The 26420-nt window shown below is 38.3% G+C and overlaps 2 protein-coding genes across 7 annotated transcripts in view; one reads left to right on the top strand and one right to left on the bottom strand.

Annotated features, from left to right (window-relative positions):
• The window catches only part of LOC146397537 (uncharacterized), a 462781-nt gene that overhangs the window by 429146 nt on the left and 7215 nt on the right, over positions 1–26420 (bottom strand). The gene's annotated exons all lie outside the window — the stretch shown is intronic.
• Positions 8736–26420, top strand: part of IGSF10 (immunoglobulin superfamily member 10) — a 54095-nt gene continuing 36410 nt past the window's right edge. For 2 of the 6 annotated variants that reach the window (XM_084990032.1, XM_021069603.2), the window contains exons 1-5: positions 8736–9207; positions 9715–9910; positions 11364–11555; positions 13149–13278; positions 16264–16654. In XM_084990032.1, the coding sequence (XP_084846158.1) occupies positions 9054–9207; positions 9715–9910; positions 11364–11555; positions 13149–13278; positions 16264–16654 (1063 nt within the window). In that variant the 5' untranslated portion in view covers positions 8736–9053. Of the gene's footprint in view, positions 9208–9661; positions 9911–11363; positions 11556–13148; positions 13279–16263; positions 16655–26420 lie in introns of all 6 variants that reach the window. The other 4 variants (XM_084990030.1, XM_021069605.2, XM_021069604.2 and 1 more) reach the window with 4 other exon arrangements.

Genomic DNA, 26420 nt, shown 5'->3' with positions numbered 1-26420 from the left:
GTGTATTCTTTCAAAGAGGAGTTTCTATTTCCTACAGGCTGCTGGCTCTCCCAAAAGCAGCCCTGCTGGCCTTCAAAGCCAAATGCTCTGGCACTCATACTCTCAGTGTAGGACACCACAGGCTAAAAGAGCTCAGTGTGGGGCTTGGAACCCTCATTACTTGGGGAGAACCTCTGCAAATGTAATTATCCTTCCATTTGTGGGTCACCCATGTGGGGGTATGAGTTTTGACTATATCACATCCCTGCAGTCTTCCTACCCATCTTGTTGTTGTTCCTTCTTTGTCTTTAGTTGCTATACCTCCTCTTGAATATTTAAATTTTCTTAATCTTAATATTTTTTTGGTTTAAGCTAATGTTCCCTGAGCATATATCAATTTAATATGAAAGAGCTTTACTTTATCTCACTCAAATCTGTCTCCATGACTTCATCCTATTGCTTAAATTTTTCCTCCCATATCACACTCTCTAAGGATGGATCTTGGCTGTCCTTTTATCTTTTAGGACTTGTCCTTCTTTTCAAATGCAAAATTATTTATTCTTGTAGAGAATTTGAATTTGATTATCTTCTCAGAATGGTCAGAAGTAAATTCTCTCTCTCCTAAATATAGAATTCCAAGAAGAAGAAGGGGGCATTTACTTGTGAACTGCTGAGTTTTAAATTATCTGCCTACTTAGGCATCCCTTAAGCACTATGTCAGAGTCTTGACAATGCTGGAATATGTCATTGTTGGATTCTGGCAAGATTAACACAGAATATTGCACAAAGATATTCCAAATTACAAAACAGTTGTGATCCATCCAGAAATTGACTTTTGACTGCTGAAGATAAATCTCTTAAGGCATGTTTGGCCATTTAATCCTAGACTTTGAAAGTAAACCCTCAAATGCTTCCCTTTTGTATTTGATAAGTTAGATCATACTTTAATATGCCACTGAATAGCTGTGTCCAGATCACGTCTCCTCTACAAAGGATCCAATGGGAACACTTAGCTCTAAAGCAGAAATAACAAACCAAGGCCAAATCCAGCCTATTGCCTGTTTCTGCATAGTGTGTAAGTTACGTATTTTTTTAAATATTTTTAAATGATCAAAACAAAATGAAAATAATAATAATATTTTGTGATATATTAAAATAATAGGAAATTCAAATTTCAGTAGTTATAGATACAATTTATTGGACTATGGTCATACTCATTCATTTACGTATTGTTTATGGTTTCTTTCACTACAATGACAGGATTGAGAACCTGTGATAGAGACCCTATAACCCATAAAAGCCTAACATATTCACTATCTTTCCCTTTGCATAAAAAAATTGCTTGCTCTGCTCTAAAATCATAGACTTTTCTCTGCATTTTTCCATTGCTGTTCTAAGAATATGTTCATTAAAACCTCTTCACTAAGGTCTGCACCTTATGTGGGGTTTTCACTTTTACCTGCTTCAGACCTGCTTTTCTCAGGATCCTGGTAAGTCATTGACCAAAAATGTAAGAGTCATTCATCATTTCTCTTTTATTTTTCTTTTATTCCCCCATTATTCTCTACATAAATTCTTAACAATTCTGGCTCCTTAGGAGAAGATGGCAGAGTAGTAGGATGTGAAGCTCATCTAATACCACAAATACATCAAATATATATCTACGTATGGAACAGTTTACACAGAACATTTGCTGAATGCTGGTAAAAGACCTCAGGATTCTGATAAAGCAAGAAAATTTTCCTGAAACTGGGTAGAACAAAAGAAAGAAGAAAAAAGGAAAATAGAAAATGAGAAATAAAGAGGGATGAAACCTTCACCTCTAGGAGGGAGCTGGAAAAGAAGAAAAGCTTTTGCACCCTGAGATGTCCCCCACCCCCAGCAGCAGGGAGATCAGCAGGGACAGAGGAGGAACTTTAGAGTATCAGCGGAGAAGAACACAGCAATCAGCCTTCGTAGGAGAAGACAGCAATCATATTGAAGCTATTAAAACAGAAACAGTCCTGCACAAATGGTCAGTGCTCCCACCTGCACTTCTTAACTGTCTGCTGGTGCAGGCAGGGACCAGAAACTAAAATTCAGGCTTTGTAAATCATATTCAGGGAGATAACTGGGGCTGGCTATGTGTGAGAAAACTGAGATTAGCCATGCAGAAACAGCCTGAAAGGTCTAGAGTCTAGGGTGATCACATTTGAGGGTGTAAGCTGAGGAAACCTGGATGGGCTTGGAGGCCAGGCACCATTGTTTAGAGGGTGGTGAGAACGGACAGGATCCACCACTTCAGCTTTGTTCCATACACACAATCTCAGATGGCAGGACACTGCCTGCTGCAGCTGCTGGAGCCATAGCATGAGTAGCTGCTTCCTGGTAATGTGAGGAGTAGCCACCACCCCTATCACAGCTTCAGAGTGTGCTCCCACAAGCCTCTTGGCAAAGGGAGGGACTGTAGGGACAGCTCTACTCTTGTGGCTACAGAGAGCACTCCCACAGGCCATCTAGCAAAGAGAGGGACTGCAGGAACAGCTGCTGATATTGCCAGCCACACGAATGGTCCTGAGAGCTGCCTGGTAATGGAAGGGGTCATGAGAGCTGCTGTCACTCCTCTACTCCAAAAGCAGTCCCATGAACCATGAACCACTGCCACCTCCATGACAGACCCCATCCCTAGCTGGCATCTGGCTCCAGGAGAGGTAGTGTGATACTGCTGCTCCCATCAAATGTTCTGGTTACATGTGAGCACCACCACCACCCCTGAGAACTCTAGGACTGGGCACCAACTGCCACATCTACAAACCTGCTGTCAAGAAGACCACAAACATAGGAAGTTAGACAAGCTAAATGTGAGGTGATGAAGAAATACATTTCAGACAGACAAAGTAATAAGAAAAAACTCAAAAACAATTAAACAAAGAGGAGAAAGGCAACATACCTGGAAAAGAATTCAGAGCAATGATAGTAAAAATGATCCAAGATATAGGAAAAAGAATAGAGGCACAGGTCAAGAAATTACAAGAAATGGTTAAAGAGCTAGAAGATTTAAAGAACAAGCAAACTAAAATAAATAGCATAATATCTGAAATGAAGAATACACTAGAAGGAATCAATAGGATAATGGAGGCAGAAGAACAAATCAGTGTGGTGGAAGACAGAATGGTGGAAATCACCATCACAGAAAAGAATAAAGAAAAAAGAATGAAAAGAATTGAGGGGAGTCTAAGAGACCTCTGAGAAAACATTAAATGTACCAACATTTGCATCATAGGGGTCCCAGAGGGAGAAGACAGAGAAAGGGCCAGAGAAAATATTTCAAGAGATTATACCAAAAAACTTCCCTAAATGGGGAAAGGAAATGTTCACTCATTGAGAAAGCACTTAGAATCCCACACAGGATAAACCCAAGGAGAAACACAGTGAGACACATACTAATATCAAACTAACAAAAATTAAATACAAAGAAAAAAATGTTAAAAGCAACAAGGGAAAAGCAACAAATACAAGGGAAACCCCATAAAGATAACAGCTGATTTGTTAGCAGAAACTCTGCAAGCTAGAAGGAAATGGAAAAATATATTAAGGTGATGAAGGGGAGGAATCTAGAAGCAAGAATACTCTACTCAGCAAGGATCTCATTCAGATATGATGGAGAAATTAAAAGCCTTACAGACAAGCAAAAGCTAAAAGAATTCATCACCACCAAACCAGATTTACAACAAATGCTAAAGAAGTTTATCTAGGTTGAAAATAAAAGTCCACAACTAGAAGCAGGAAAATTTTATAAGTGTGAAAGCTCACAAGCAAAGGCAAACATACGGTGAAGGTAGGAAGTCATGTACACACATATATGATATCAAAATCAGCACTTGTGAGAAGAGGAAAATACAAATGCAGGATATTGGAAATTCATTTGAAATTAAGAAACCAGTAACTTAAAATAATTGTGCATATATACAGAATATTATATAAAAACATTGTGGGAACCACTAACTGAAAAAGACAATAAATTCACACATTTATAAAAAGAAAAAGAAAAAGCAATACAAATACAACACCAAAGATAGTCATCAAGTCATAAGAGAAAAAAAGATTGGAAAAAAAAGTCCAACATCAACAAATCCAAAACAATTAAGACAATGAAAATAAGTACATATATATCAATAATTACTTTGAATGTAAATGGATTAAATGTTCCAACCAAAGGACACAGACTGGCTGAATGGATACTAAATCATATATGTTATCTACAAGAGACCCACTTCAGATCTGGAAATACATACAGACTGAAGTTGAGGAAAGAGAGGAAGATAATCCATGCAAATGGAAATCAGAAGAAAAGTGGAGTAGTAATACTCATATCAGACAAAATAGACTTTAAAATAAAGAATGTTACAAGAGACAAGACCACTACCTAATGATCAAGGGATCAATTCAAGAAGATATAACAACTATAAATATGTATGCACCTAACACAGGAGTACCGCATTATATAAGGCAACTGCTAACAGCCTTAAAAGGAGAAATTAATAGTAACACAATAATAGTGGGGGATTTTAAGACCCCACTTTTGTCTATGGACAGATCATCCAAACAGAAAATCAATAAATACCCAGGGCATTTTGGATTTTCCCTTTTCGGATAAAATGTTTATAGAACATTCCATCTGAAAGCAGCAGAATACACATTCTTTTCAAGTGCACACAGAACATTCTCCAGGATATATCACATAGATCAAAACTCAGTAAATTTAAGAAAATTGAAGTCATATGCATTTTTCCAACTGCAATACTGTGAGACTAGAAATCAACCATAGGAAAAAAACTGCAAAAAAATACATGAAGGCTAAACAATACGCTACTAAACAACCAATGGAACACTGAAGAAATCAAAAAGGAAATCAAAAAATATAGAAACAAATGACAATGAAGACACAACAATCAAAAACCTATGGGACACAGCAAAAGCAGTTCTGATAAGAAAAGTTATAGCAATACAATCTTACCTCAGAAAACAAGAAAAATAAACAACCTAACCTTACACCCAAAGCAACTAAAGAAGAACAAACAAAACCCAAAGTGAGAAGAGGGAAGTAAATCACATAGATCAGAGCAGAAATAAATGAAATAGAGACCAAGAAAGCAAGAGACAAGATCAATGAAATTAAAAGCTGGCTCTTTGAAAAGATAAACCAAATTGATAAACCTTTAGCCAGATTTACCAAGAAAAAAATGAAGAGGGCTCAAATCAATAAAATTAGAAATGAAAAAGGAGAAACTGACGCTGCAGAAATACAGAGGATTGTAAGACACTACTACAAGGAACTATATGCCAATAAAATGGATACCCTAGAAAAAATGGACAAATTCTTCTTAGCCATAAAAAAGCATGAAATAATGCCATGTGTATCAACATGGATGGACCTAGAGATTATCATACTAACTGAAGTAAGTCAAAAACAAATATATGAGTACTAATATGTGGAAACTCATAGAAATGATACAATAGAAATTATAAAGCAGAAACAGACTCAAAGATTTTGAAACCAAACTTGTATTTACCAAAGTGAAAATATAGGGAGGAGGGATAAATAAGTTAGAGGGTCAGGTCTGATATATTCACACTACTATATATAGAATAGAGAGGAAACAGGGACCTACTGTGTAGCACAGGGAAATTTACTGTTCAGTAACTTACATGGGAAAATAACCTGAAAAAGAATGGATATATGTATATGTATAACTAATTTGCTTTGCTCTACACCTGAAATTAATACAACTTTGTAAGGCAACTATATTCCAATAAAATTGAAAAACAAAAAAAGAACAATTCTGGTTCAAATGCCTCTTCATATTTAATATCTTTCTTTACTCTCAAAACCACTAATTTATCATTTGGAGGCTGTTCTATTATAATTGCCTCCTAAGTAGTTTTTTCTATTTCCTATAATCTGGAGCCCATAAACTCATAAAAGAACCATGCACTGGCATCAAAATAACTCTAAATCTTTCACAATTGTACCCATACATAGCATTCTGAATGACTAAAGGGTTGGGGTCTGGAATACTAATTGTTCATTGATAAATAAGTGCCTTAGGGTCTGCAACTTGACTTTGGTTGGCTGAGATGCAATTGTATTGGATCAGGGCTGATATTGGTTGATTTCAATCTCCTTCCTCTGCAATATTTCTCTTCATGATACTCATCACTTGCTCCAGGAGGCCATAATTTCATAAAAGAAGTGGCCATTTTAGGTCTACTTCACTGCTGTTGTAGTCACTGTTATTTTAAGCAGGTGACTTGATTGTTTGGTTAATTTATTACTTAATATGAAAATTATGGGCCTGGTAATGATTGATCTTGATTAAAAGATAAGTAATAATTTTAGTATTTGTTTATCCATTGACATGCACATGAGTGAGTTTTAAAATACATGAGTTGTCATGATTGTCAGGTGATACATGATGTAAATGCTTAGAATTATTTCATTGGCATTAATCGCTCTGATTTAAAGGTGAGATGGAAAGTGTCACAGGTGATATGTTAAGGATAAGAAGTAGCAAATGCACAAATTCCAAAGGATAACAAGCTATGTCAATGACATAGAGATGAGGGGAAATGTAAAGGGTAGAGATGTTTATTTATTGTCATGTTTACTAGAAAAAAAATATCAAACCTGAATTTACTGATATTATTAGGGAAAGAGTAAAAAGAAATGAGTAATTTAAAGAAAAATATTAGGTAAACTATGGTGAGAAGTAATTAAGACGGCAAACTATCCTGAAGGTGCAGGTGAAACACAGTCTACAGTCTAGGAAGCACGGAGTTAGGAGTTCAGATTAACCCCAAATTCCTAGACCCAAATGTGAGATCTCGACAATTCATATGCCCAGTCAACCTCAGCCTCTTCTTCTATAAAAGAGTTATTATCATTGAATTTCACTTGTTTCTTGTAAACATTTAATATTGCCATATTTAAATGTGAAAGTGATTTGTAAACCATTAGAATCCATAGGATCAAACTTCATTATTAAGTATGGTTAGAAAGGAGGATGGTCAAACTTTAATCCTTGATGAGATGACCCTCCAAATTTTACAATAGTGTAAATTGTAAACAGAAGTGGAGGAATCTGGGAAAGGTAAGGCTTAAGGACAGGGAGCTTGGGGTTTTTAAATTAATTCAGCATGGTATTCCAGCTCTGAATTATTTAATATTCTTTATCCTTAACTGTATCACCTGAAAATGGGTATAATTTTAATATCTACCTCTTAAGAGTATTTCTGAGAATTAAACAACACATATAAAGTCTCTGGCATATGCATGCTCTAAAATAATAGCAATTATTGTTACAATTACTTATTATTAAATAGGGCAAGCTTAACTAGAATTAGTTCCAACATATCTTTCAAATTTCTAATAATTCTGGCATATTAAATAGAAAATACATGGAGAACTCTGATAAAAAGCAGTTGTAGAAATATCTCATAAAAACTCTTAAAACAAGTAAATATTCCTAATAAGGGTTCTTTTTCAAAATCACAGCAAAAATAAAATAAAATAAAATAAAAATAAATAACCCCATATAACCACTCTGAGAAAATAAGGAGTATAACGTGCCATGGTGATTTCATTCTTGCAGAGGTATGGGAGTCCAGACCTTGGTTAGAAATTGACTAAAGAGTATGAAGCCATAAGGTTGGTTGCCAAGGAGATTTGGAAGAAAAATTGTGGATGCCAAGAGCTCATGAATGTGCCATATTTCCAAATCAAGCATCTAAGTTTGGACATCACATGTGAATTTTGAACTTAGAGAACCACATCAGCTCTGCAGAACTAAAGATCGTTTTTGTATCACACATACTTCTGGAATTACTTCTAATTCTGAGTCCCTGATTCTATCAATTGACCATGGTCACTGATTTAATACTTATTCCTAACTATAAATCATTTGACTATTTAGCTACTGGATATGGGACATTCTTAATGTTTGGCTAAGTGAGGCAGCTGCAGCTTTGTAGCTAAAAGTTCAGTCTGGAAAGCCAGGCTGCCTGGGTTTGAACAACTTTGGCATCTCTATAAGTTGGCAGTGATGACCTGGGGGGGTGAGTGGCTCATCTTTATGTGCCTAAGCTGCAAGATAAAAATAACATGACCATTTTCCTTTTAGGTTTTTTTGGGTGATTTGTGAGGTTTAAATGAGTGGATATTTGTAAAATGCTTATTTATGATAGTATTGCCTCATAGTAAACCCTGTTGTCGTTATAAGAAGTTATTTCCTTAAACCAGCAATTCTCAAAAATTGCTGCATGAGAATCATCTGGAAGGCTTGTTAACACACAGGGACTCCCCACTTCCCCAGTCTCTTCCCTTGCGGTTTCTGAACCTGTGTGTCTGGGATGGAGCCTGAGAATTTGTGTTTTCAACAAGGTTCACGATAATGTTGATGCTGCTGGTCCCAGAACCACACCCAGAGAATCACTGTCTGAAACTATTCATTTCAAATTCTCATCTAAAGTTTAAATGCGGTGTTAACTAGATAAAGTGAAAAAGGTCATTTTAGTTACATTAAATGTTTATAAGCCAAAATATTGAGAGCCCTGCCTACAATTTCAGGCGCCATTAAACTAGGTCTGAGTTGCTAGGGGCGATTCTGGAGGCTAACTTCACGGGTGGCGGGGGTGGACATGGGGTGGGCGTGGGGGACGCAACACAAACAGAAAAAAAAAAAAAAGTATTTAAATCCAGTGCTCTGGTGATCCCTTTCACAAGAGACGTTTCTCCAGTTGTGCCAAAGAGAAAATTCAAACCGCGGGGGTCAAAGGTATCATAGCCTTCAAATAACTTTGGGGAGCCTCAGAACCAAGCGTGGTAATTAATGCAAACCCTTAAACCAAAAGGCCCACTTGTCAACAGGTGAAGGAGGTAAACGTGCGTGAAGGTCTTGTGGCTGAAATCGCCCTGCCCACCAGCCAGGACGAGCCTGAGAAATCCTGGGAATTAGAAACGAGGAGGAAACGAGACAGAAGGCAAGCAGTCACCCGCGCGTTCTCAAAAAGAGGAGCCTGGTGGTCGTTTATTAACCATGTGCGGTGGAGTCTCTGGCGAGTACCCTGACGCGTCGCCCCGCCCAGCCTCGCCTCGCCTTCCTTCCCTCAGCTCTGGATGGTCCCAGCGCCCGGGGCAGCTGAACTCCGGACACCGCCGGCCGCAGGACCTCATTGGTCACCTAGGCAGAGGTGAGCGGCTCAGTCAGTCCTTTCCCAGGAAGGAGATAGGACGTAGGGATGCTCGGGCGGGTGGGTGAGGGGCTTAATACGAGACCGCGACTGGTCTTGCAGCCCCAGCCAGGGCAGGGCACCCACCACCCACCGTGGGAGAAGAGAGGGTCCCGTGGGGGTGGGCGCGAACCGAAGAGACAGGAAGATTGAAGCAAAAAGGAGAAAGTCACTTCTTTGTGACTGGTGCTGGGCCAAAAACACCCTCTGAACAAAGATGCATCAGTGGCTGGAGACCCTTATTGTGGGCACTTAGGACAGATTTGCCTAAGTGAGGAGAAACGCCTAGCACTTGGGGACAAAAATGGACTGATGCTAATAGATTTATATGATAGCCTTAAGGGGAATTAAAGGACCTTGTTGAAGAAGAAAGGGCATTTTAAAGCCTTCGCTTTTCTTATTTCTGTAACAATAGTAATTATGAAGGAACACTGTGATTAATGTGAGCTCGGGTTATCTTCGCTGCAGCTGAGGAAGTGCCTCCAGGTCTCTCTCTAGAGTGTTACTCAGGAGCTGCAAGCCAAAAAGACCAAGATATTTGCTCAATTTGGAAGCAGAGAACTTTTCCTCACTCAGGTTTGGATACAATTTTCCATTTCCTGGGAAGATTTTCAGTCTCTGCCTTTGTCAGGAGAGGATTCAGGACTAGGAAAGAAGAGCTCAGGTATTGTCAATTTTGATTTCATTACATGCATTTTCAGGTTTAAGTGTGGGACTTTACTATCCACATGTTCTTTTAGACTTTTCTCTTTTAAATAACTCTCAAGTCCACTTTTCTAGCTGAACGAGAGAATTAGCTTCATCCCACCATCCCTTTCTTTGCTCACCTAATAAGGTGAAAATATTGTCTCCAGTCACACAACATATATTTAAAATTTTTGTAATAAGATGGTTACAGTGACAAAAGTGGACATGTGATTAATCCTATGTTAAATTTTAATTGGGGCTAAATTCTAATAATTCCATTATCTTTCTACCTTGCTTGTATATGAAGATACAAACAATTCAGTATTCATGTTAAGTATAGTTTATAGCTAAAGGATGATTGCCGACAGAATAAAACCTTCTATTCCAAGGAATGTTGGGATTTCTAAATTATGAAGGTCATTTGTCTTAGAAAAGCATAATAAGGATTTTATTACAATCTTCATATGTTCCGAAGTTCAGGCAAAAGTTAGGTTTGGATTTCTAGGTTTGCCCCACATATGGGTAACAGATACTGGTTTTTTCCCCAATAAACTGAGCATATTCCCTCCCTGGGGTGTTCCTCCACCCCCATGCAGACGTGAGGAGGAGGGGAAGGGACCAAGGAAAGACAAAGAGGGATGTTCTAAGCAGACCAAAAGCAGACAGCATCTGTGAGGGGTCAGCATGGCCCACTGCAGCGCCAGCACAAGTCTCAAGCCCTCAAGCCAGTCAGTAACTATTACTTAGGGTCATCATTTGGCAGTGAAGTGTACAACGTGTCTCCTCTGGCAAGGACTTGAGGACATGTTAGAAAAAGATTTACTCATCCTTTTAGTGGATTATTACAGCTCTTAAAAAGGTTTTTGAAGAAGGTTTAATAAAATGAAAAAGCAAACATATGTTTGATGATAAAATGTGCTATGAAATTTCATTTGATCATGCACATATATACACAGAAACATATACACCCAAAATGTAAAAGGCTGGAAGGAATATAGCAAAATGTTATTGATTGTATCTGGGTGGTGGGAGTAATTTTGTTTCTTTGTTCTACTTATTTACAGCTTCCAAATTTTCTGTGTTGCACATGTATTAGCTTTATAATCAGTTTTTTAAAAGATTAGTCTAAAAGAACTAATACATGAACAGGAAATTAAGAATTATGTATTTCAATTGTCATGATATCTTCATTATAGTTCATTAAGAAGTGAAAAGCTGTAAAGGAATTTTCACAATATATATCCTACTTGATCTCAAAGATTCCTATGGAGCCAGCATACACTATGGCTTTGTAAAAGAGTAAGCTCTACCATAAAAGTTGTGAATGAAATCGGCCCCTTATGACCTTTCAGAAGAGTCTCCCAGATTACCGTGTGTGGTCTACTGTGTTCAAAGCATATTTGTACCTCTGAGGTGTGATGTTTTTTCAGGATGAAGGTGAAAGGCAGGGGAGTCCACCTACTGGTCTCTTTTACTGTGATCTGCTTGGTGGTGGCCCCAGGGGCCAGGGCCTGTCCTCGCCGCTGTGCCTGTTACCTGCCTACAGAGGTACACTGCACGTTTCGGTACCTGACCTCCATCCCAGACGGCATCCCTCCCAATGTGGAACGTATCAATTTAGGGTATGTGGGGACCTTGTCTTCTTTCTGAAGGAGGGATTGATTACACTGGTGACTTGTCCCCAAGATGTTTGTGACTTTGGGAGTTTATCCACAATTCATTTAACAATATTCCTCTTCTGGAATGAGTACCCGAGGACCTTAAACTTGCTAGGGGCAACAAGAAAATTTTTCCTGGTAAAGTTTTATTGAGAGAAAGTTCTCCTAGAATCTGAAGTCATTCTTGGTAGGTTGAAAGGCCTATACTTATAGGAAAAGCTTCATTCTGGCTATATTTATTTGCTAGAAAATAATATAGCTCTGGATAAGAGTCAGAGTTATGATATATCAGTGGGAGATAAAAGGACAATAGGAAACACCTCATATATAAAAGATAGGTGTGAAAAGTCAGCTGGATTTTTTTTTTTTAAGGCTCTTGGATTTTTTCCATACAAACTGACTTATTTAAAATGTGTTAAAAATGACAGAGTTCCTGCTATGGTACAGTGGGTTCAGAATCCAGCGGCAGTGGCTTGGATTCCTGTGGAGGGGCAGGTTCAATCCTCAGCTCAGTGTAGTGGGTTAAAGGATCCGGTATTGCCGCAGCTGCAGCTTGGATTCAGTCCTTGGCTGGGAACTTCCATATGCCATGGAATCGACCATTAAAAAAAAATTTTTTTAAGCATTAAAAATGAAGAATTAAATCTGCCAAATGGCAACTATATTTTAAAGCTTCATGAAAAAATGTGTCTGAATGCACATGCAGGTGGACTTAACATCATTTATTAGATACTAATGAGCACTTAACTACATGCCAAACTCAATAATGGGCACCAAGGATACAACAGTGAACAAGATGTATTATTTACTTCTACAAGCCATTGTTAAAGGAATATACAATTTAATAAGAACTATAATAGCACATACAAAGTGCCTCGGGAACAATCACTAATAGTAAGAGCTAACATTAATTGTGTTCTTACAGTGTTCTGGCATTGAACTGAGCTCTGTTCAGGTATTCATTCATCTAATCCTTATAACTCCTTTGGTGTAGGTTCCATTATTTGCATTTTATAGATGAGAAAATGGAAGAAGGGAGAGTTTACTGTTTTTACACAGGGGTTGGCCTCACTCCCAGGTACCTGAGTTCATAATCGTATCCAAAACATTTGGCTTCAGTGCCCAGCTTTCTTAACCACTGCTTCATAATGATGAATTTCACCTGGAAGAATGAGGGAGCTGTGTCACAGAGAGGGAATGGGCTTGATATTGTTCACAGGGAAAGCTATAGTCAAGGGCTTTCCAACCTGAAGGAATAGCATGTGCACAAAGGTTTGAAAATGAGAAGGGATGTTCCAGGAATATGAGTGGGGTGTTTGTAACTGAGCCTGCAAGGGATGGGTGGGCAGTTGACTTTTCATGACATCTGATGAATTCGTGGCGTCTTATGAATTTTGACAATACATCAGGTGTTTATCTCCTTAGAGCACAGGGTAAAAAGGGGAGGTAGGATTCAGGTGTGTGTGTGTGCGTGCATGTGCACACTGGGTTTTGCTTTGACATTTGAACTTTAGTTGATAGACTTAATTTATGCCTAGAATGAGGTTTTTATTTCAGGTACAACAGTTTGGTTCGGTTGACAGAATCAGATTTTTCTGGCCTGAACAAGTTGGAGTTACTAATGCTGCACAGCAATGGCATTCACACAATCCCTGCTAAGACCTTCTCAGATTTGCAGGCTTTGCAGGTGAGACTGACGTGGGGACAGGGCAGGTTAACAAGGTGAGACATTCAACATTCTGTAAAGTAGAAGTGGACATCAAGGGAAAATGTCAAAGAGCTGATTTCTTCTTTAATGCAACAGTAAGTGGAAATTAGAATAATAAGAAAATTCTGATATTTCTCATCCACAGGCTCATAGAAAGAAAAAAAAATGCCCAGGGATTACTAAACCATTATCATTTAATCTTGAAAGGTTTACATTTGGGAATTGAATGTAGTTTCTAAAAATAATTGCTATCTTTTCACAGAAGTTAGCTTTCTATATAGCAATATACCTTTAAAGTTTCATTTTATTTAATTATGTTTTGCTTGTTCAAAAAAATTTTTTAAGTTATGGGGACTTCCAAGAATGGATCAAATATTGTAAGAATTATCACTCCAGTTAGTGAGAAAGTAAAAGGTAGAAGAACTCTTAGGATCAAGAACAAAGAAATCTTAGGAGCAGCAAGACTATGATTTGAGGCTTTTGAGATGCTAACTCCGTTTATGATGTCTCTTAATTTTTAATAAATTAAAAAATAGAACTAATGTTCAGGAAATGTAAAAACCACATCTGATTTTAAATTAGAAATCTCCCAAAGCTCCTCATAAAACAGATACAGTGTCATCAAATTAAGACAGTTCTATCCTTAGAAAAGTGAAAATGTCAGTGTGCAAAGAGCCTTTTTGAATCAGTGTTAGGGATTTATAGCCATAGATTTCAGTCTAGCTGGTATGAGTCTGTTGATTTGACTTATTCAGGCTTTATTTGGAATATATGTCTTTAGAGGATTAGATAGAATACATGTCCTTCATGGAATGCACACATATTTGTTTTCTTGACCAGGTTCTCAATAGATATTGGGAAACACCAAGCATGATAATATTTGGGACAAAGCTGTCCCACATTGGCAATTTAAAATTTTTTTGCTTATTTAGGGAACTTGACATTCCAGAAAATTCACAACAGAGATGACAGATTGAGTCAAATCAGCAAACTATAAGAAATAATTGTTTTTTGCAGAATTTCTTTTCTTTTTGGGAGAAAAGAATATGTTCAGCTGGTAACCAGAGAAGGAGTTGGAGAATATCTACACACTATTTAAATATTGAAAATTTTAATTTCAATTTAAAATCAATTAAAATCACATATTAGCTAAAACGTAGAAAACACCCCAAATGTCCATTAACTCAAAAAATGAAATATATTACATGCACATAGTGGAAGACTAGTCAGCGATCAGAAGGAATGAAAGACTTAACATAGCCTACAACAAGGATGGGTCTTGAATATATTAGGCTAATTGGAAAAAGCCAGACATAAGAGACCACATATTGTATCATCCATTATTTTAAATGTTAAGAATAGGTAAATCCATAGAAACAAAGTAAATTAGTGGTTTCCTAGGGCTAGGAAGAAGGGAAAAATGATTGCTAATGGGTATTTATTTTTATTTGGGGGTGATGAAAATGTTCTAAAATTAGATAGTGGAGATAGTTGCACAACTCTGAATATACTAAAAGCCACTGAATTGTACAGTTTAAAAAGAAGGATTTATGACATGTGAACTATATCTCAGCATGGCCATTATAAATGTGAAAGATAAAATCTTATTTCTTATGAAAAATTCAGATTTGAGAAATCTTTGTTTTTTGGGGTTTTTTCGTTTGTATGTTTTTTGCTTTTAAGGGCCACATCTGCACCACATGGAGGTTCCCAGGCTAGGGGTCTAATCAGAGCTACAACTGCCGGCCTACACCACAGCCACAGCAATGCCAGATCCAAGCCGAGTCTGTGACCTATATCACAGGTCATGGCAATGCCAGATCCTTAACCTACTGAGTGACGCCAGGAATCAAACCCCCAACATCATGGTTCCTAGTTGGATTCGTTTCTGCTGAGTCACAATGGGAACTCATAGAAATCTTAAGTTTACTTGAAATCTCAAGATACTCTTGTATATGGTTGAACATTTCCATAATAAGGTTTTTAAAACATATACAGTATCCAAAAATAGAATAATGAACCCCATTGTAGCAACACCCAGCTTCACAAGTTACCCAAACAGGTCTTGTTTCACCTGTATCTCCACCCACTTCTTTTCTACTTAATGAAACAAATCCAAGATATCATAATGTTTCTGTAAGTACTTCAATACCTATGTCAAAGTTAAGGATTTTTGTTTGTTTTTTTGTCTTTTTAGGGCCACACCCATGGCATATGGAGGTTCCTAGGCTAGGGGTCAAATTGGAGCCATAGTTGCCTGCCTTTGCCACAGCCACAGCAACTTGGGACACAGCCACATCTGCAACCTACACCATAGCTCATGGCAATGCCGGATCCTTAACCCACTGAGTGAGGCCAGGGATCAAACCCATGTCCTCATGGATACTAGTCAGGTTTGTTAACCACTGAGCCATGACAGGAACTCCAAAGTTAAGGAATCTTTTAAAAATAGCTACAGTACCGGGAGTTCTCATCGTGGCTCAGTGGTTAAGGAACCTGACTAGTAACCATGAGGTTGCAGGTTTGATCCCTGGCCTCGCTCAGTGGGTTAAGGATCCAGCATTGCTGTGAGCTGTGGTGTAGGCTGCAGAAGTGGCTTAGATTCTCCCTTGCTGTAGCAGTGGCATAGGGTGGCAGTTGTAGCTCTGATTAGATCCCCTAGTCTGGGAACCTCCATACGCCACAGGTACGGCCCTAAAAAGACAAAAAATAAAATAAATAAATAAAACCACAATATTATTATTATGTCTTAAAATCATAGCAACAATGCCTCAATATCATCAACTGTTCATGAATGTTCTCATTTCCTGGATATTCTCATATTTAATTTGCAACTAATTTGTTTGAATTAGAATCCAAACAAGGTATACACATTGGATTGGGTTAATCTCAACATATGTTTTATTATCAATGTCCTTTTCTCTCTTGTAATTCCTTGGATAAATGTGTTCTTTTTATTCTTAGGTCTTAAAAATGAGCTATAACAAAGTTCGAAAACTTCAGAAGGACACTTTTTATGGTCTCAGGAGCTTGACACGATTGCATATGGACCACAACAATATTGAGTTTATAAACCCAGAGGTTTTTTATGGACTCACCTCTCTCCGACTGGTGCACTTAGAAGGAAACCAGCTCACTAAGCTTCATCCAGATACATTTGTTTCCTTGCGCTACCTCCGGATATTTAGAACATCTTTCATTAAGTACCTCTACTTGTCTGATAACTTTCTGAGCTCCATCCCTCAAGAGATGGTCTCCTATATGCCTGACCTGGAAAGCCTTTATCTTCATGGGAATCCCTGGACCTGTGATTGTCATTTGAAATGGTTGTCCAACTGGATTCGGGAGAAGCCAGGTACCTAGTCTGTTTATTTCTTCATCCTAATTCAGTAGAAGAAATCTTCCTAGAGGTGTTTTACTATTAAGTAGGGAGGCCAAGGTAATTTAGCTGGAGAGAAAATGAGGTCTAATTAATAATTTGGTGAGAGTGAACTCTTTTAATTAAATACTGAATAATCTTTCATTATTTCAGGTCAATTATCCAATCATTACTCCTGACTTTTAGCAAGATTGGGAAATAAGTATATCGAGTGTTTTTCTCTTTCCTACTTACCATGAAGGCATAAAAGCTCTTCCCTCTTTTTACTGTCCTTTCAGTCAATACATATTTTTTGAAGTTCTATTCAAGGTCCTGTGTGCAGTGATGGACCTACCAAGAGCTCTGTCTCTGCTCTAACCACATTTCTGGTGGGATAAAGATAAGCAGATAATCAGAGTATAAAGTGTGCTTTGATGGGGAAAGAGAATTTGCCAAAAGGGCAAGATCCATTCAGTCAAGTAGTTATTGTAAACTTGTTATGTGCAAAAGGCCAGAGAGAACAGGGGATCCAAAAATAAAACAGATTAAGGTTCCCGCTTACATGGAACTTACATTCTTATGAGGGAAAAGGGCAAATAGCTAATTGTGCTAATTGTGCTGTTACTAAAATCTGATTAAATAATAATTTTTTTTTTTTTTTTTTGTCTTTTTGCCATTTCTTGGGCCGCTCCTGCGGCATATGGAGGTTCCCAGGCTAGGGGTGTAATCGGAGCTGAGCTGCCAGCCTACGCCAGAGCCACAGCAACGGGGGATCCAAGCCGCGTCTGCGACCTACACCACAGCTCACGGCAATGCCGGATCGTTAACCCACTGAGCAAGGGCAGGGATCGAACCCGCAACCTCATGGTTCCTAGTAGGATTCGTTAACCACTGCGCCATGATGGGCACTCCTAAATAATAATTTCAATTTAAGTTTAAAGGAGCCCATTGATTTTGGCATCAGAGGGGTGGTGGGTTTCTTTGGAAAGATTGATGGGAAATGGACTGCTATGCACCTGAGATGGGGTTGGGGAATAGGTGGGAGGCAGGGCCACAATTGACTCTGGAGAGGTTTGATTTGAGGTAGGGGAGAATTAGTGGCCACCAAGTGGAAATGTGCCACACTCAAGGCTCTTCGAGCATGAGAGAGACATGAGCATGCTCAGAGTAAGAAGAGATGGTTGAGAGGGGAAAGGCAGTGACATTGCAGAAGGAACAAATTATCAATTGACCCAGTCCCCTGAGAAGACTGAAGGGCAAGAGACTCAGCCATTGGTGGAGGGATTTTCCTTAGGAGGTAGGAGAGAAAAGGAGATGGCACAGAGGCAAGTGAGTTCCTGAGCCTGGTGGAGGAGAGTAAGAAATTTCTTTTCTGATGGCTTTTCCTCCTTCGTGAAGATGTAGGAAAAGTGACTGAGGAGGATGCCAGGAAGGGGTCAAGGTTGGAAGCTTGAGAGAGTGGAAAGGTTTGAATTGCTGTTGTGAAATATATATATGTAGTGTATATATAGAGATATACATTCATGTATGTGTACATATGTAGTCCGTCAATATTTTTAGTCAAAGCGAACTACTTTAGGCCAATAGACATACCTTTGCTCTCTAGGAGTTTGAGCCCGTATAGATAAATATGCTGAACACATAAAAAGACAATAAAGCTATAAATGAAAAACATCAAAATATTTATATTGAATATTTAGTTCTGTAGGAGCCAGAATAAAGAAAAGTTACTTCTGCCTTGAATAAAAAGGAGGTAAGTTGTTCTGGGGCACAAAAGATGCATCGGAAGGGAAGGAAGGAGTAATAGAGAGCAAGCAGGAGGATACCATGTACCCAAGTTTGTGTTTGACATTGTGCTAGATGCTTTCTATTTAATCCTCACAATAATCCTCAAATACAGATGAAGAAACTGAGGTTTAGAAAAGCTGGGTATCTTGGGCTAGTCATTTAGAGTCTTTCATACCTCAGTTTTCTTACCTGTAACATAGGAAAAAAATAAAATGATACATGTAAAGTGCTCAGCACAATCAGATGATACATATAAAGTGCTTAGCACAATCGGTGAGCACTCAACAAATGTGAAGTGTTATGATTTTCACTGCCACACAGCTAGAAAGTAGAAAAACAGAAACTCAAAAAAGTCTAGACTGTTTCATATAACGTATTTGGGATGAGAAACTTCTTTGTACGTAAAAGCAGATGGGATAAGTCTCATGAAGAGGGCAATGAAGAGCCCACTTTGTCTGGCATGGGATCAGTACAGACTGGCAAGGTGTTTTTTTTTTTTAATTGAAGTAGAGTTGATTTTTAGTGTTGTGTTAGTTTCTGGTATACAGCAAAAATGATTCAGTTATATATAGGTTTTTATATATATATGTATAATGAATATGTGTATACACACACACATGCATATATAATGCTTTCTTTCATATCCTTTTCCATTATAGTGTATTACAAGATTGTGAATATAGTTCCTTGTGCTATATGGTAGGACATTATTATCTATTTTATATACAGTAGTTTGGATCTGCTAATTCCAAACTCCTAATTTATCCCCACCTCACCTTTACCCTTTGGTAACCATAAGTTTGCTTTCTATGTCTGAGTCACTTTCTGTTTTGTAAATAAGTTCATTTGCATCATATTTAGATTCCACATACAAGTGATATCTTATGATTTGTTTTTCTCTGTACGACTTCACTTGGTATGATAATCTCTGGGTCCATATATGTTGCTGCATTATTTCATTATTTTTTACAGCTGAGTAATATTCCATTGTGTATATGTACCACATCATCTTTATCCATTCCTGTCAATGGACATGTAGGTTGCTTCCATGTTTTGGCTATTATGAATAGTGCTGCAATGAGCATTAGGATGCATGTATCTTTTTGAATTATGCTCTTCTCTGGATATATGCCCAAGATTGAGATTTCTGCATATGGTAGCTCTATATTAAGTTTCTTAAGGAACCTCCATACTATTGTCTTTAGTGACTGCACCAATTTCCATTCACACCAACAGTGTAGGAGTGTTCCCTTTTCCTCACACTCTCTCCAACATGTATTATTTGTAGACTGGCAAGGCATTTTTGAACCCAATTCTAGGGAGCACTGAATGCCAGGTGAAAACTTTGTACTTTATACTATAGATTTAGGGAGATTTTATAGTGAAAGATTTGAACACAGGATCTTCCAATGAGATGCTTTTTAAGGATGGCCAATCTGTGAGCAACAGACAGGATGGACTTAGGAAGAAGGGGAGAAGTGGGAACCCAACTAGGTAGTGCTTATGGTGGTCCATGTCTAGGGAATGAAGGATTGAACTGTGAGATGACCACACGTGAATGCAGCTCCACAGATACCAAAAAGGCAGTAGGAACTGAGTGTGTGTATGTATGTGTGTTGGGGGAGGGCATGGTTCTTAATATTTTCAAAAGCCATGGAAAGATAAAGGAAACTGAAGAATTTGGTTGCTAGCTGGACTACAGAGAAAGGATGGTGAGCAAATGGAGAAAACTCATTTGACAAAGATAGAGTGAAGGAAGAAAAGAAATAAGAATTTGCCCACAGGGAGAAGTGATTTTGTGTTTAGTTCCTACAAAGTCTTATGCCTTCTTGCCACTTAGCTAATTACATGCTCTGTTAATAAAATCAGATGAATATATGTTGTTAGCAGCTAATATTTCATCAGGTGCCACTGACTGCAAGACATCCAATTTTTTATGTACTAAAAGAATTTTTTAAATTTTAGTTGATTTACAGTATTGTGCTAATTTCTGCTGCAGAGCAAAGTGACCCAGTGAAATATAAAATATTTTAAAAATATTATTCTTGATCATGGAGATTGGATAGAGTTCCCTGTGATATATAGTAGGACCTTGTTGTTTATCCATTCTAAAAGTAATTCTTTACATCTCTTAACCCCAAACTTCCAGTCCATCCCATTAATTCCCCTCCACATGGCAACCACAAATCTGTTCTCTATGTCTGTGAGTCTGTTTCTGTTATAAATGAGTAGTAGTCCATTAAACATATGTACCCCATTTTCTTAATCCATTCGTCTTTTGACAGACATTTAGGTTTTTCCCATGTCTTTGCTATTGTAAATAGTGCTGCAGTGAACATAAAGGTTAATATATCTTTGTGAATTACAGTTTTGTCCAGATCTCTGCCCAGGAGTGGGATTGCTGGGTCATATGGTAGTTCTATATTTAGTTACCTAAGGAACCTCTATACTGTTTTCCATAATCGTTGTACCAACTTACATTCCCAGCACCAGTGTAGGAGGCTTCCCTTTTCTCAAACCCTCTCTGGCATTTGTTATTTGTAGATTTGTTTATGATGGACATTCTGGCTGGTGTGAGGTGGTACCTCATAGTAGTTTTGACTTGCATTTCTCTAATAATTAGTGATGTTGAGCATCTTTTCATGTACTACTGGCCATCTGTATGTCTTCTTTAGAGAAATGTCTTTTTAAGTCTTCTGCCCACTTTCATATGGGGTTTTGTCGTTGTTTTTGTTGGGTAATAGGACTTGTTTGTATGTTTTGGAGATTAAGCCCTTATTGGTTGCATCATTTGCAACTGTTGTCTCCCATTCTGTGGGTTGTCTCTTCATTTTGCTTATGGTTTCCTCTGCTATACAAAAGCTTTTAAGTTTGAGTAGGTCCCATCTGTTTATTTTTGTTTTAATTTCTATTGCCTAAGAAAACATTTGTATGGTTGATATCAGAACATGTTTTGCGTATGTTCTCTTCTTGGAGTTTTATGGTATCTTATGTTTAAGTATTTAAGCCATTTTGAGTTCATTTTTATGCATGGTTTGAGGGTATGTTCTAGTTTTACATGCAGCTGTCTGGTTTTCCAAGTACCACTTCCTGAAGAGACTTTTTCCCATTTTATCTTCTCTCCTCCTTTGTTGAAGGTTAGTTGACCATAGATGTCTGGGCTTATTTCTGGGCTCTCTATTCTCTTCCATTGATCTATATGTTTTTGCACAAATATCACACTATCTTAATTACTGTGGCTTTGTAGTATTGTCTGAAGTCTGGGAGAGTTGTGCTTCATGCCTTTTTTTCCCTCTCTTGGGGCTGTTTTGGCAATTCTGGTTCTCTTACGGTTCTATGTAGATTTTTGGATTATTATAGTTCTTGAACATTGTCATGGGATCCCAAATTTGATAGGGATGGCCTTAAATCTGTAGATTGCTTTGGGTAGTGTGGCCATTTTAACAATATTAATTCTTCCAATCCAGGTGCATGGGATATCTTTCCATTTCTTTGAATCCTCTTTATATTGAGTAGTTTTTTTGTGGAGTCCTTGAGGTTTTCTATTTAAAATATGTCATCTGCATATAGTGACAATTTTACCCCTTCTCTTCCAATTTGGATAACCTTTACTTCTTTCTTTTGTCTGATTGTTGTGGCTAGGATATCTAATACTATGTTGAATAAAAATGGTGAGAGTGGGCATCCTTGTCTTGTTCCAGATTTTAGCAGGAAGGCTTTCAGCCTTTAGAATCCTCTCCATGTCTTTAACTTTTGCCATTTTTACTATAATATGTCTTGGTGTAGGTCTGTTTGGGTTCAACTTGTTTGGGGCTCTCTGTGCTTCCTATATCTGGATATCTGTTTTCTTCTTTAGATTTAGAAAGTTTTCAGCCATAATCTCTTCAAATATATTTTCAACCCCTTTTTCTTCTCCTTGGTAGATTGTCATGATTTATATTATCCCATAGATCTCATGTTGCTTTCATTTTTTTTTTCATCTGGCTTTCTGTCTGCCATCTTGATTGGCTGATTTCCATTATTCTATCTTTCATGTTATTTACTGGTTCCTCTGCATTATTCATTCTATTTATTGCCTTTAGCTCAGCTTTTGTCTCAGCAAATGAATTTTAAATTTTTCTTGGCTTCTCCTTATAGTTTCTAGTTCCTTTATACAGTAATCTGCATTACTCTCAATAATTATTCTTAACTCCTTCAGCATTTTCATTACCTCCTTTTGAACTCAATGTCTTTTGGTCTGAAGAGGTCTGTTTCATTGTTGGCTCCTTCAGGGGCAAACAATTCCATTAAAATTCCCAATTTTAATTGGGATTGGTTCCTGTGCTTGTTCATTTTCCTTATATTTTTCTAACTCTGTGAGTTTAGAGGAAATAATTATCTACTGAGTCTTGGAGGGCTGATTTATATGCAGGAGTATCCCTGGGTAGCTTGTGTAGGTTTACTGTTTTTTGAGGCGTGAGGGCTACTTTTGGCTTGGATGCTTGCTGTCTCTTTCTTCAGAGTGTTTAGGCTGTTCTCTCCTTCTTGGGGTCTTGCAGTTGCATGGCCTATGTGTGCTTCAGGTGGTAGGGGCAGTGGGTATTGCCTGGTCACCAGGCCCTTGGCTGTGATGACAATCCATGGGAAGGTGGAGGCAGTAGGCTGATTGCAGGCCCTTGGCAATGGCAGTGAGCCCTTGGGAAGTGGAGGTGGTGCCCAGTCATGGTGTCCTTGGCAGCAGCAGCAGCAGGGTATGTGCATTCCCAGGGAGTTGGGGGTGATGGGCAGGACCCAATGACAGGGCCCTCCACAGCAGCATCAGTACCTGGGGTGGTGGAGGCAGCATGCAGTGACAGGCCCAGACCCACCTCTAGAGACTCAGATGGTGCAGTGGCTTGTACCCATCCTTATAACCCACACAAGAGGTCCCCTGCTACCTGAAAACCTGCATGTGCAGAGTTTCTGTGGTGGTCCTGCCCCAACCCTCACACTCCTCAACAATGGTGCTTTGCCTCTCTGGCAGGCCCAGGCCTCCTCCTATACTTCCTCAGTTGTGGAAACCACTCCTTAGACCCCTCAGGCTGTTGCCATGCAGCCAATCCTAATGCTATACCTGAGACTGACCTCCAGAGCCCAAGCTTCAACACCCAGTCTGCAGACTGGGGTCTGCCGGGGAGTGATACCAGTTGTCTGTGTGGCTCTCTCTTTGCTTTGCCCTCCTCAGACAGACTGCTGTGCTTTGCTCCAAGGCATTGAGGCTCCCCCTTCATCCCATCATCCCAGCTGACCTCCCCACCAGTTAGGTGGCTTCCCAGTGTGAGAATTCCTTTCCTTTTTCACAGCTCCCTCTCAGGAATGCTGGTCCCATCGTGATTCTTTTTTCTTTCTCCTATCTCCCCTCTTCTTTTTCTCTCCCTCCCTGCCTCCCTCCCTCCCTCCTTTCCTCTTTTTCCTTTTGTCCTACACAGTTATGTGGAGGTTTTCTTGCCAAAAGGAAGTCTGAGGTCCTTTTTTTTTTTTTACTTTTTATTTTGAAATAATTTTAGATTTACAGATGGGTTACAAAGATAGTAGAGTTTCAAAACAATCCTCATGTGCCTTCCTTTAATGTTACATCTTATATAACGATAGCTAAGAAATTAGCCTTGATACAATACCATTAACTAAACTGCAGATTTTACTCAATTTCTCCAGTTTTTCCATTATTCTTTTTTTTTCTTTTCTTTTCCATTCTAGGTTTCAGTTCAGGATACTGCATCACATTTAGCTGTCAGGTCTCCTTAGTCTCTTTCAGTCTGTCATCATTTCTGGGTCTTTCTTTGCTTTTTGTGACTTTGATACTTTTGAAGAATAGGGGTCATTTGTTTTGTAGACTCTCAGACAATTTGATTTGTCTGATGTGTTCTCATGATTAGACTTAAGTTATGGATTTTGGGGAAGAATACTACAGAGGAGCCTTCTCATTGCATCATATCAGGGAGAATGATGTCAATATGACTTTTTTTTTTTCTTTTTCTATGACCGCACTTACTGTATATGGAAGTTCCCAGGCTAGGGGTTGAATTGGAGCTGCAGCCCCAAGCCACAGCCACAGTAACACAGGATCGAGCCACATCTGTGACCTATACCACAGCTATGGCAATGTCAGATCCTTAAACCACTGAATAAGGCCAGGGATTGAACTTGCATCCACATGGACACTGTGCCAGGTTCTAAACCTTCTGAGCCACAACAGGACCTCCACTTCTTTTTTTTAACTCAGTGAATTTTTATATTTATAGTTGTACAACCATCATCACAACCCAATTTTATAACATTTCTATCCCAAACCCCCAGCCCATCCCTCCCACACCCCTGCAACCACAACCTGTCTCTTATGGTAATCATGTTTTTCAAAGTCTATTCTGCTTCTGTTTCTGTTCTATAAATAAAGGTTGATTCCAATCTGTAGCAGCAGGCCTATGCCACAGCAATGCCAGATCCAAGCCACATCTACAACCTATATCACAGCTCACCAGGGATTGAACCTGCATCTTCATGGTTACTAGTCAGATTTGTGTCTGCTGAGCCACGATGGGAACTTCTATTCTTTTTTTAGATTCCACATATAAGTTATAGCATATGACATTTGTGTCTCATTGACTAACTTCACTTAGCATGATACTTTCCATATCCATCCTTGTTGCTGCAAATGGCATTATTTCATTCCTTTTTATGGCTGAGTAATATTCCATTGTGTATTTGTACCACATCTTCTTTATCCATTCCTCTGTCAATGGACGTTTAGGTTGCTTCCATGTCTTGGCTGTTGTACATATTGCTGCAATAATATTGGGGTACATGTGTATTTTTCAGTCATGATTTTCTCTAGATAGATGCCCAGGAGTGAGATTGTTGCATCAAATGGTAATTCTATTTTTAGCTTTTTAAGGAATCTCCATAATTTTTTCCATAGTGGTTGCACGAATTTACATTCCCACCAACAATATAAGATGGTTCCGTTTTCTCCATACCCTCTCTAGCATTTATTGTTTGATGACTTTTTGATGATGGCCATTCTGGTTGGGGTAAGGTGGTATGTACCTCATAGTAGTTTTGATTTTCATTTGTCTAATAATTACTGATGTTGAACATCATTTCATGTGTTTTTTTGGCCATCCGTATGTCTTCTTTGGAGAATTATCTGTTTAGATTTGCCCATTTTTTGATGGTTTTTTTTTTTTTTTTATATTGAGCTGCAGGAGGTGTTTATACATTTTGGAGAGTAATCTCTTGTCAGTCACTTCATTTGCAAATAGTCTCCCATTTTGTGGGCTGTCATTTTGTTTAGGGTTTCCTTTGCTGTGCAAAAACTTTTAAGTTTAATTAGGTCCTGTTTATTTTTGGTTTTCTTTTCTTTTTAATGAAGTCCACATTATCAGTTTTATTTCTATGCAGATCATAATTCAGGTATTATGTCTATAAACACATCGTCAAATCCAAGATTATCTAGATTTTCTCATATGTTTTCTCCAAAATTTATGGCTTTATTTAGATCTATGATCCATTTTGGTTTAGTTCTTGTGAATTATACAGGTGAGTATCTATATTCTATTTTTTTTTTTTTTTGGCATATGGATGTTCACCACATTTCTTTTTTTATTTTTTTAATTTTTTTTTTATTTTCCCACTGTACAGCAAGGGGGTCAGGTTATCCTTACATGTATACATTACAATTACATTTCTTCCCCCACCCTTTCTTCTGTTGCAACATGAGTATCTAGACATAGTTCTCAATGCTATTCAGCAGGATCTCCTTGTAAATCTATTCTAAATTGTGTCTGATAAGCCCAAGCTCCCGATCCCTCCCACTCCCTCCCCCTCCCATCAGGCAGCCACAAGTCTCTTCTCCAAGTCCATGATTTTCTTTTCTGAGGAGATGTTCATTTGTGCTGGGTATTAGATTCCAGTTATAAGTGATATCATATGGTATTTGTCTTTGTCTTTCTGGCTCATT

Source organism: Sus scrofa, chromosome 13 (genome assembly GCF_054392235.1).
Source record: "Sus scrofa isolate SSC_HxYL_T2T_F1_AM1 chromosome 13, Sscrofa_HxYL_maternal_Yorkshire_Landrace_v2.0, whole genome shotgun sequence".
NCBI lineage: Eukaryota > Metazoa > Chordata > Mammalia > Artiodactyla > Suidae > Sus > Sus scrofa.
Note: the sequence above shows the minus strand (reverse complement) of the source record. Positions and strands in the feature narration are given on the sequence as shown.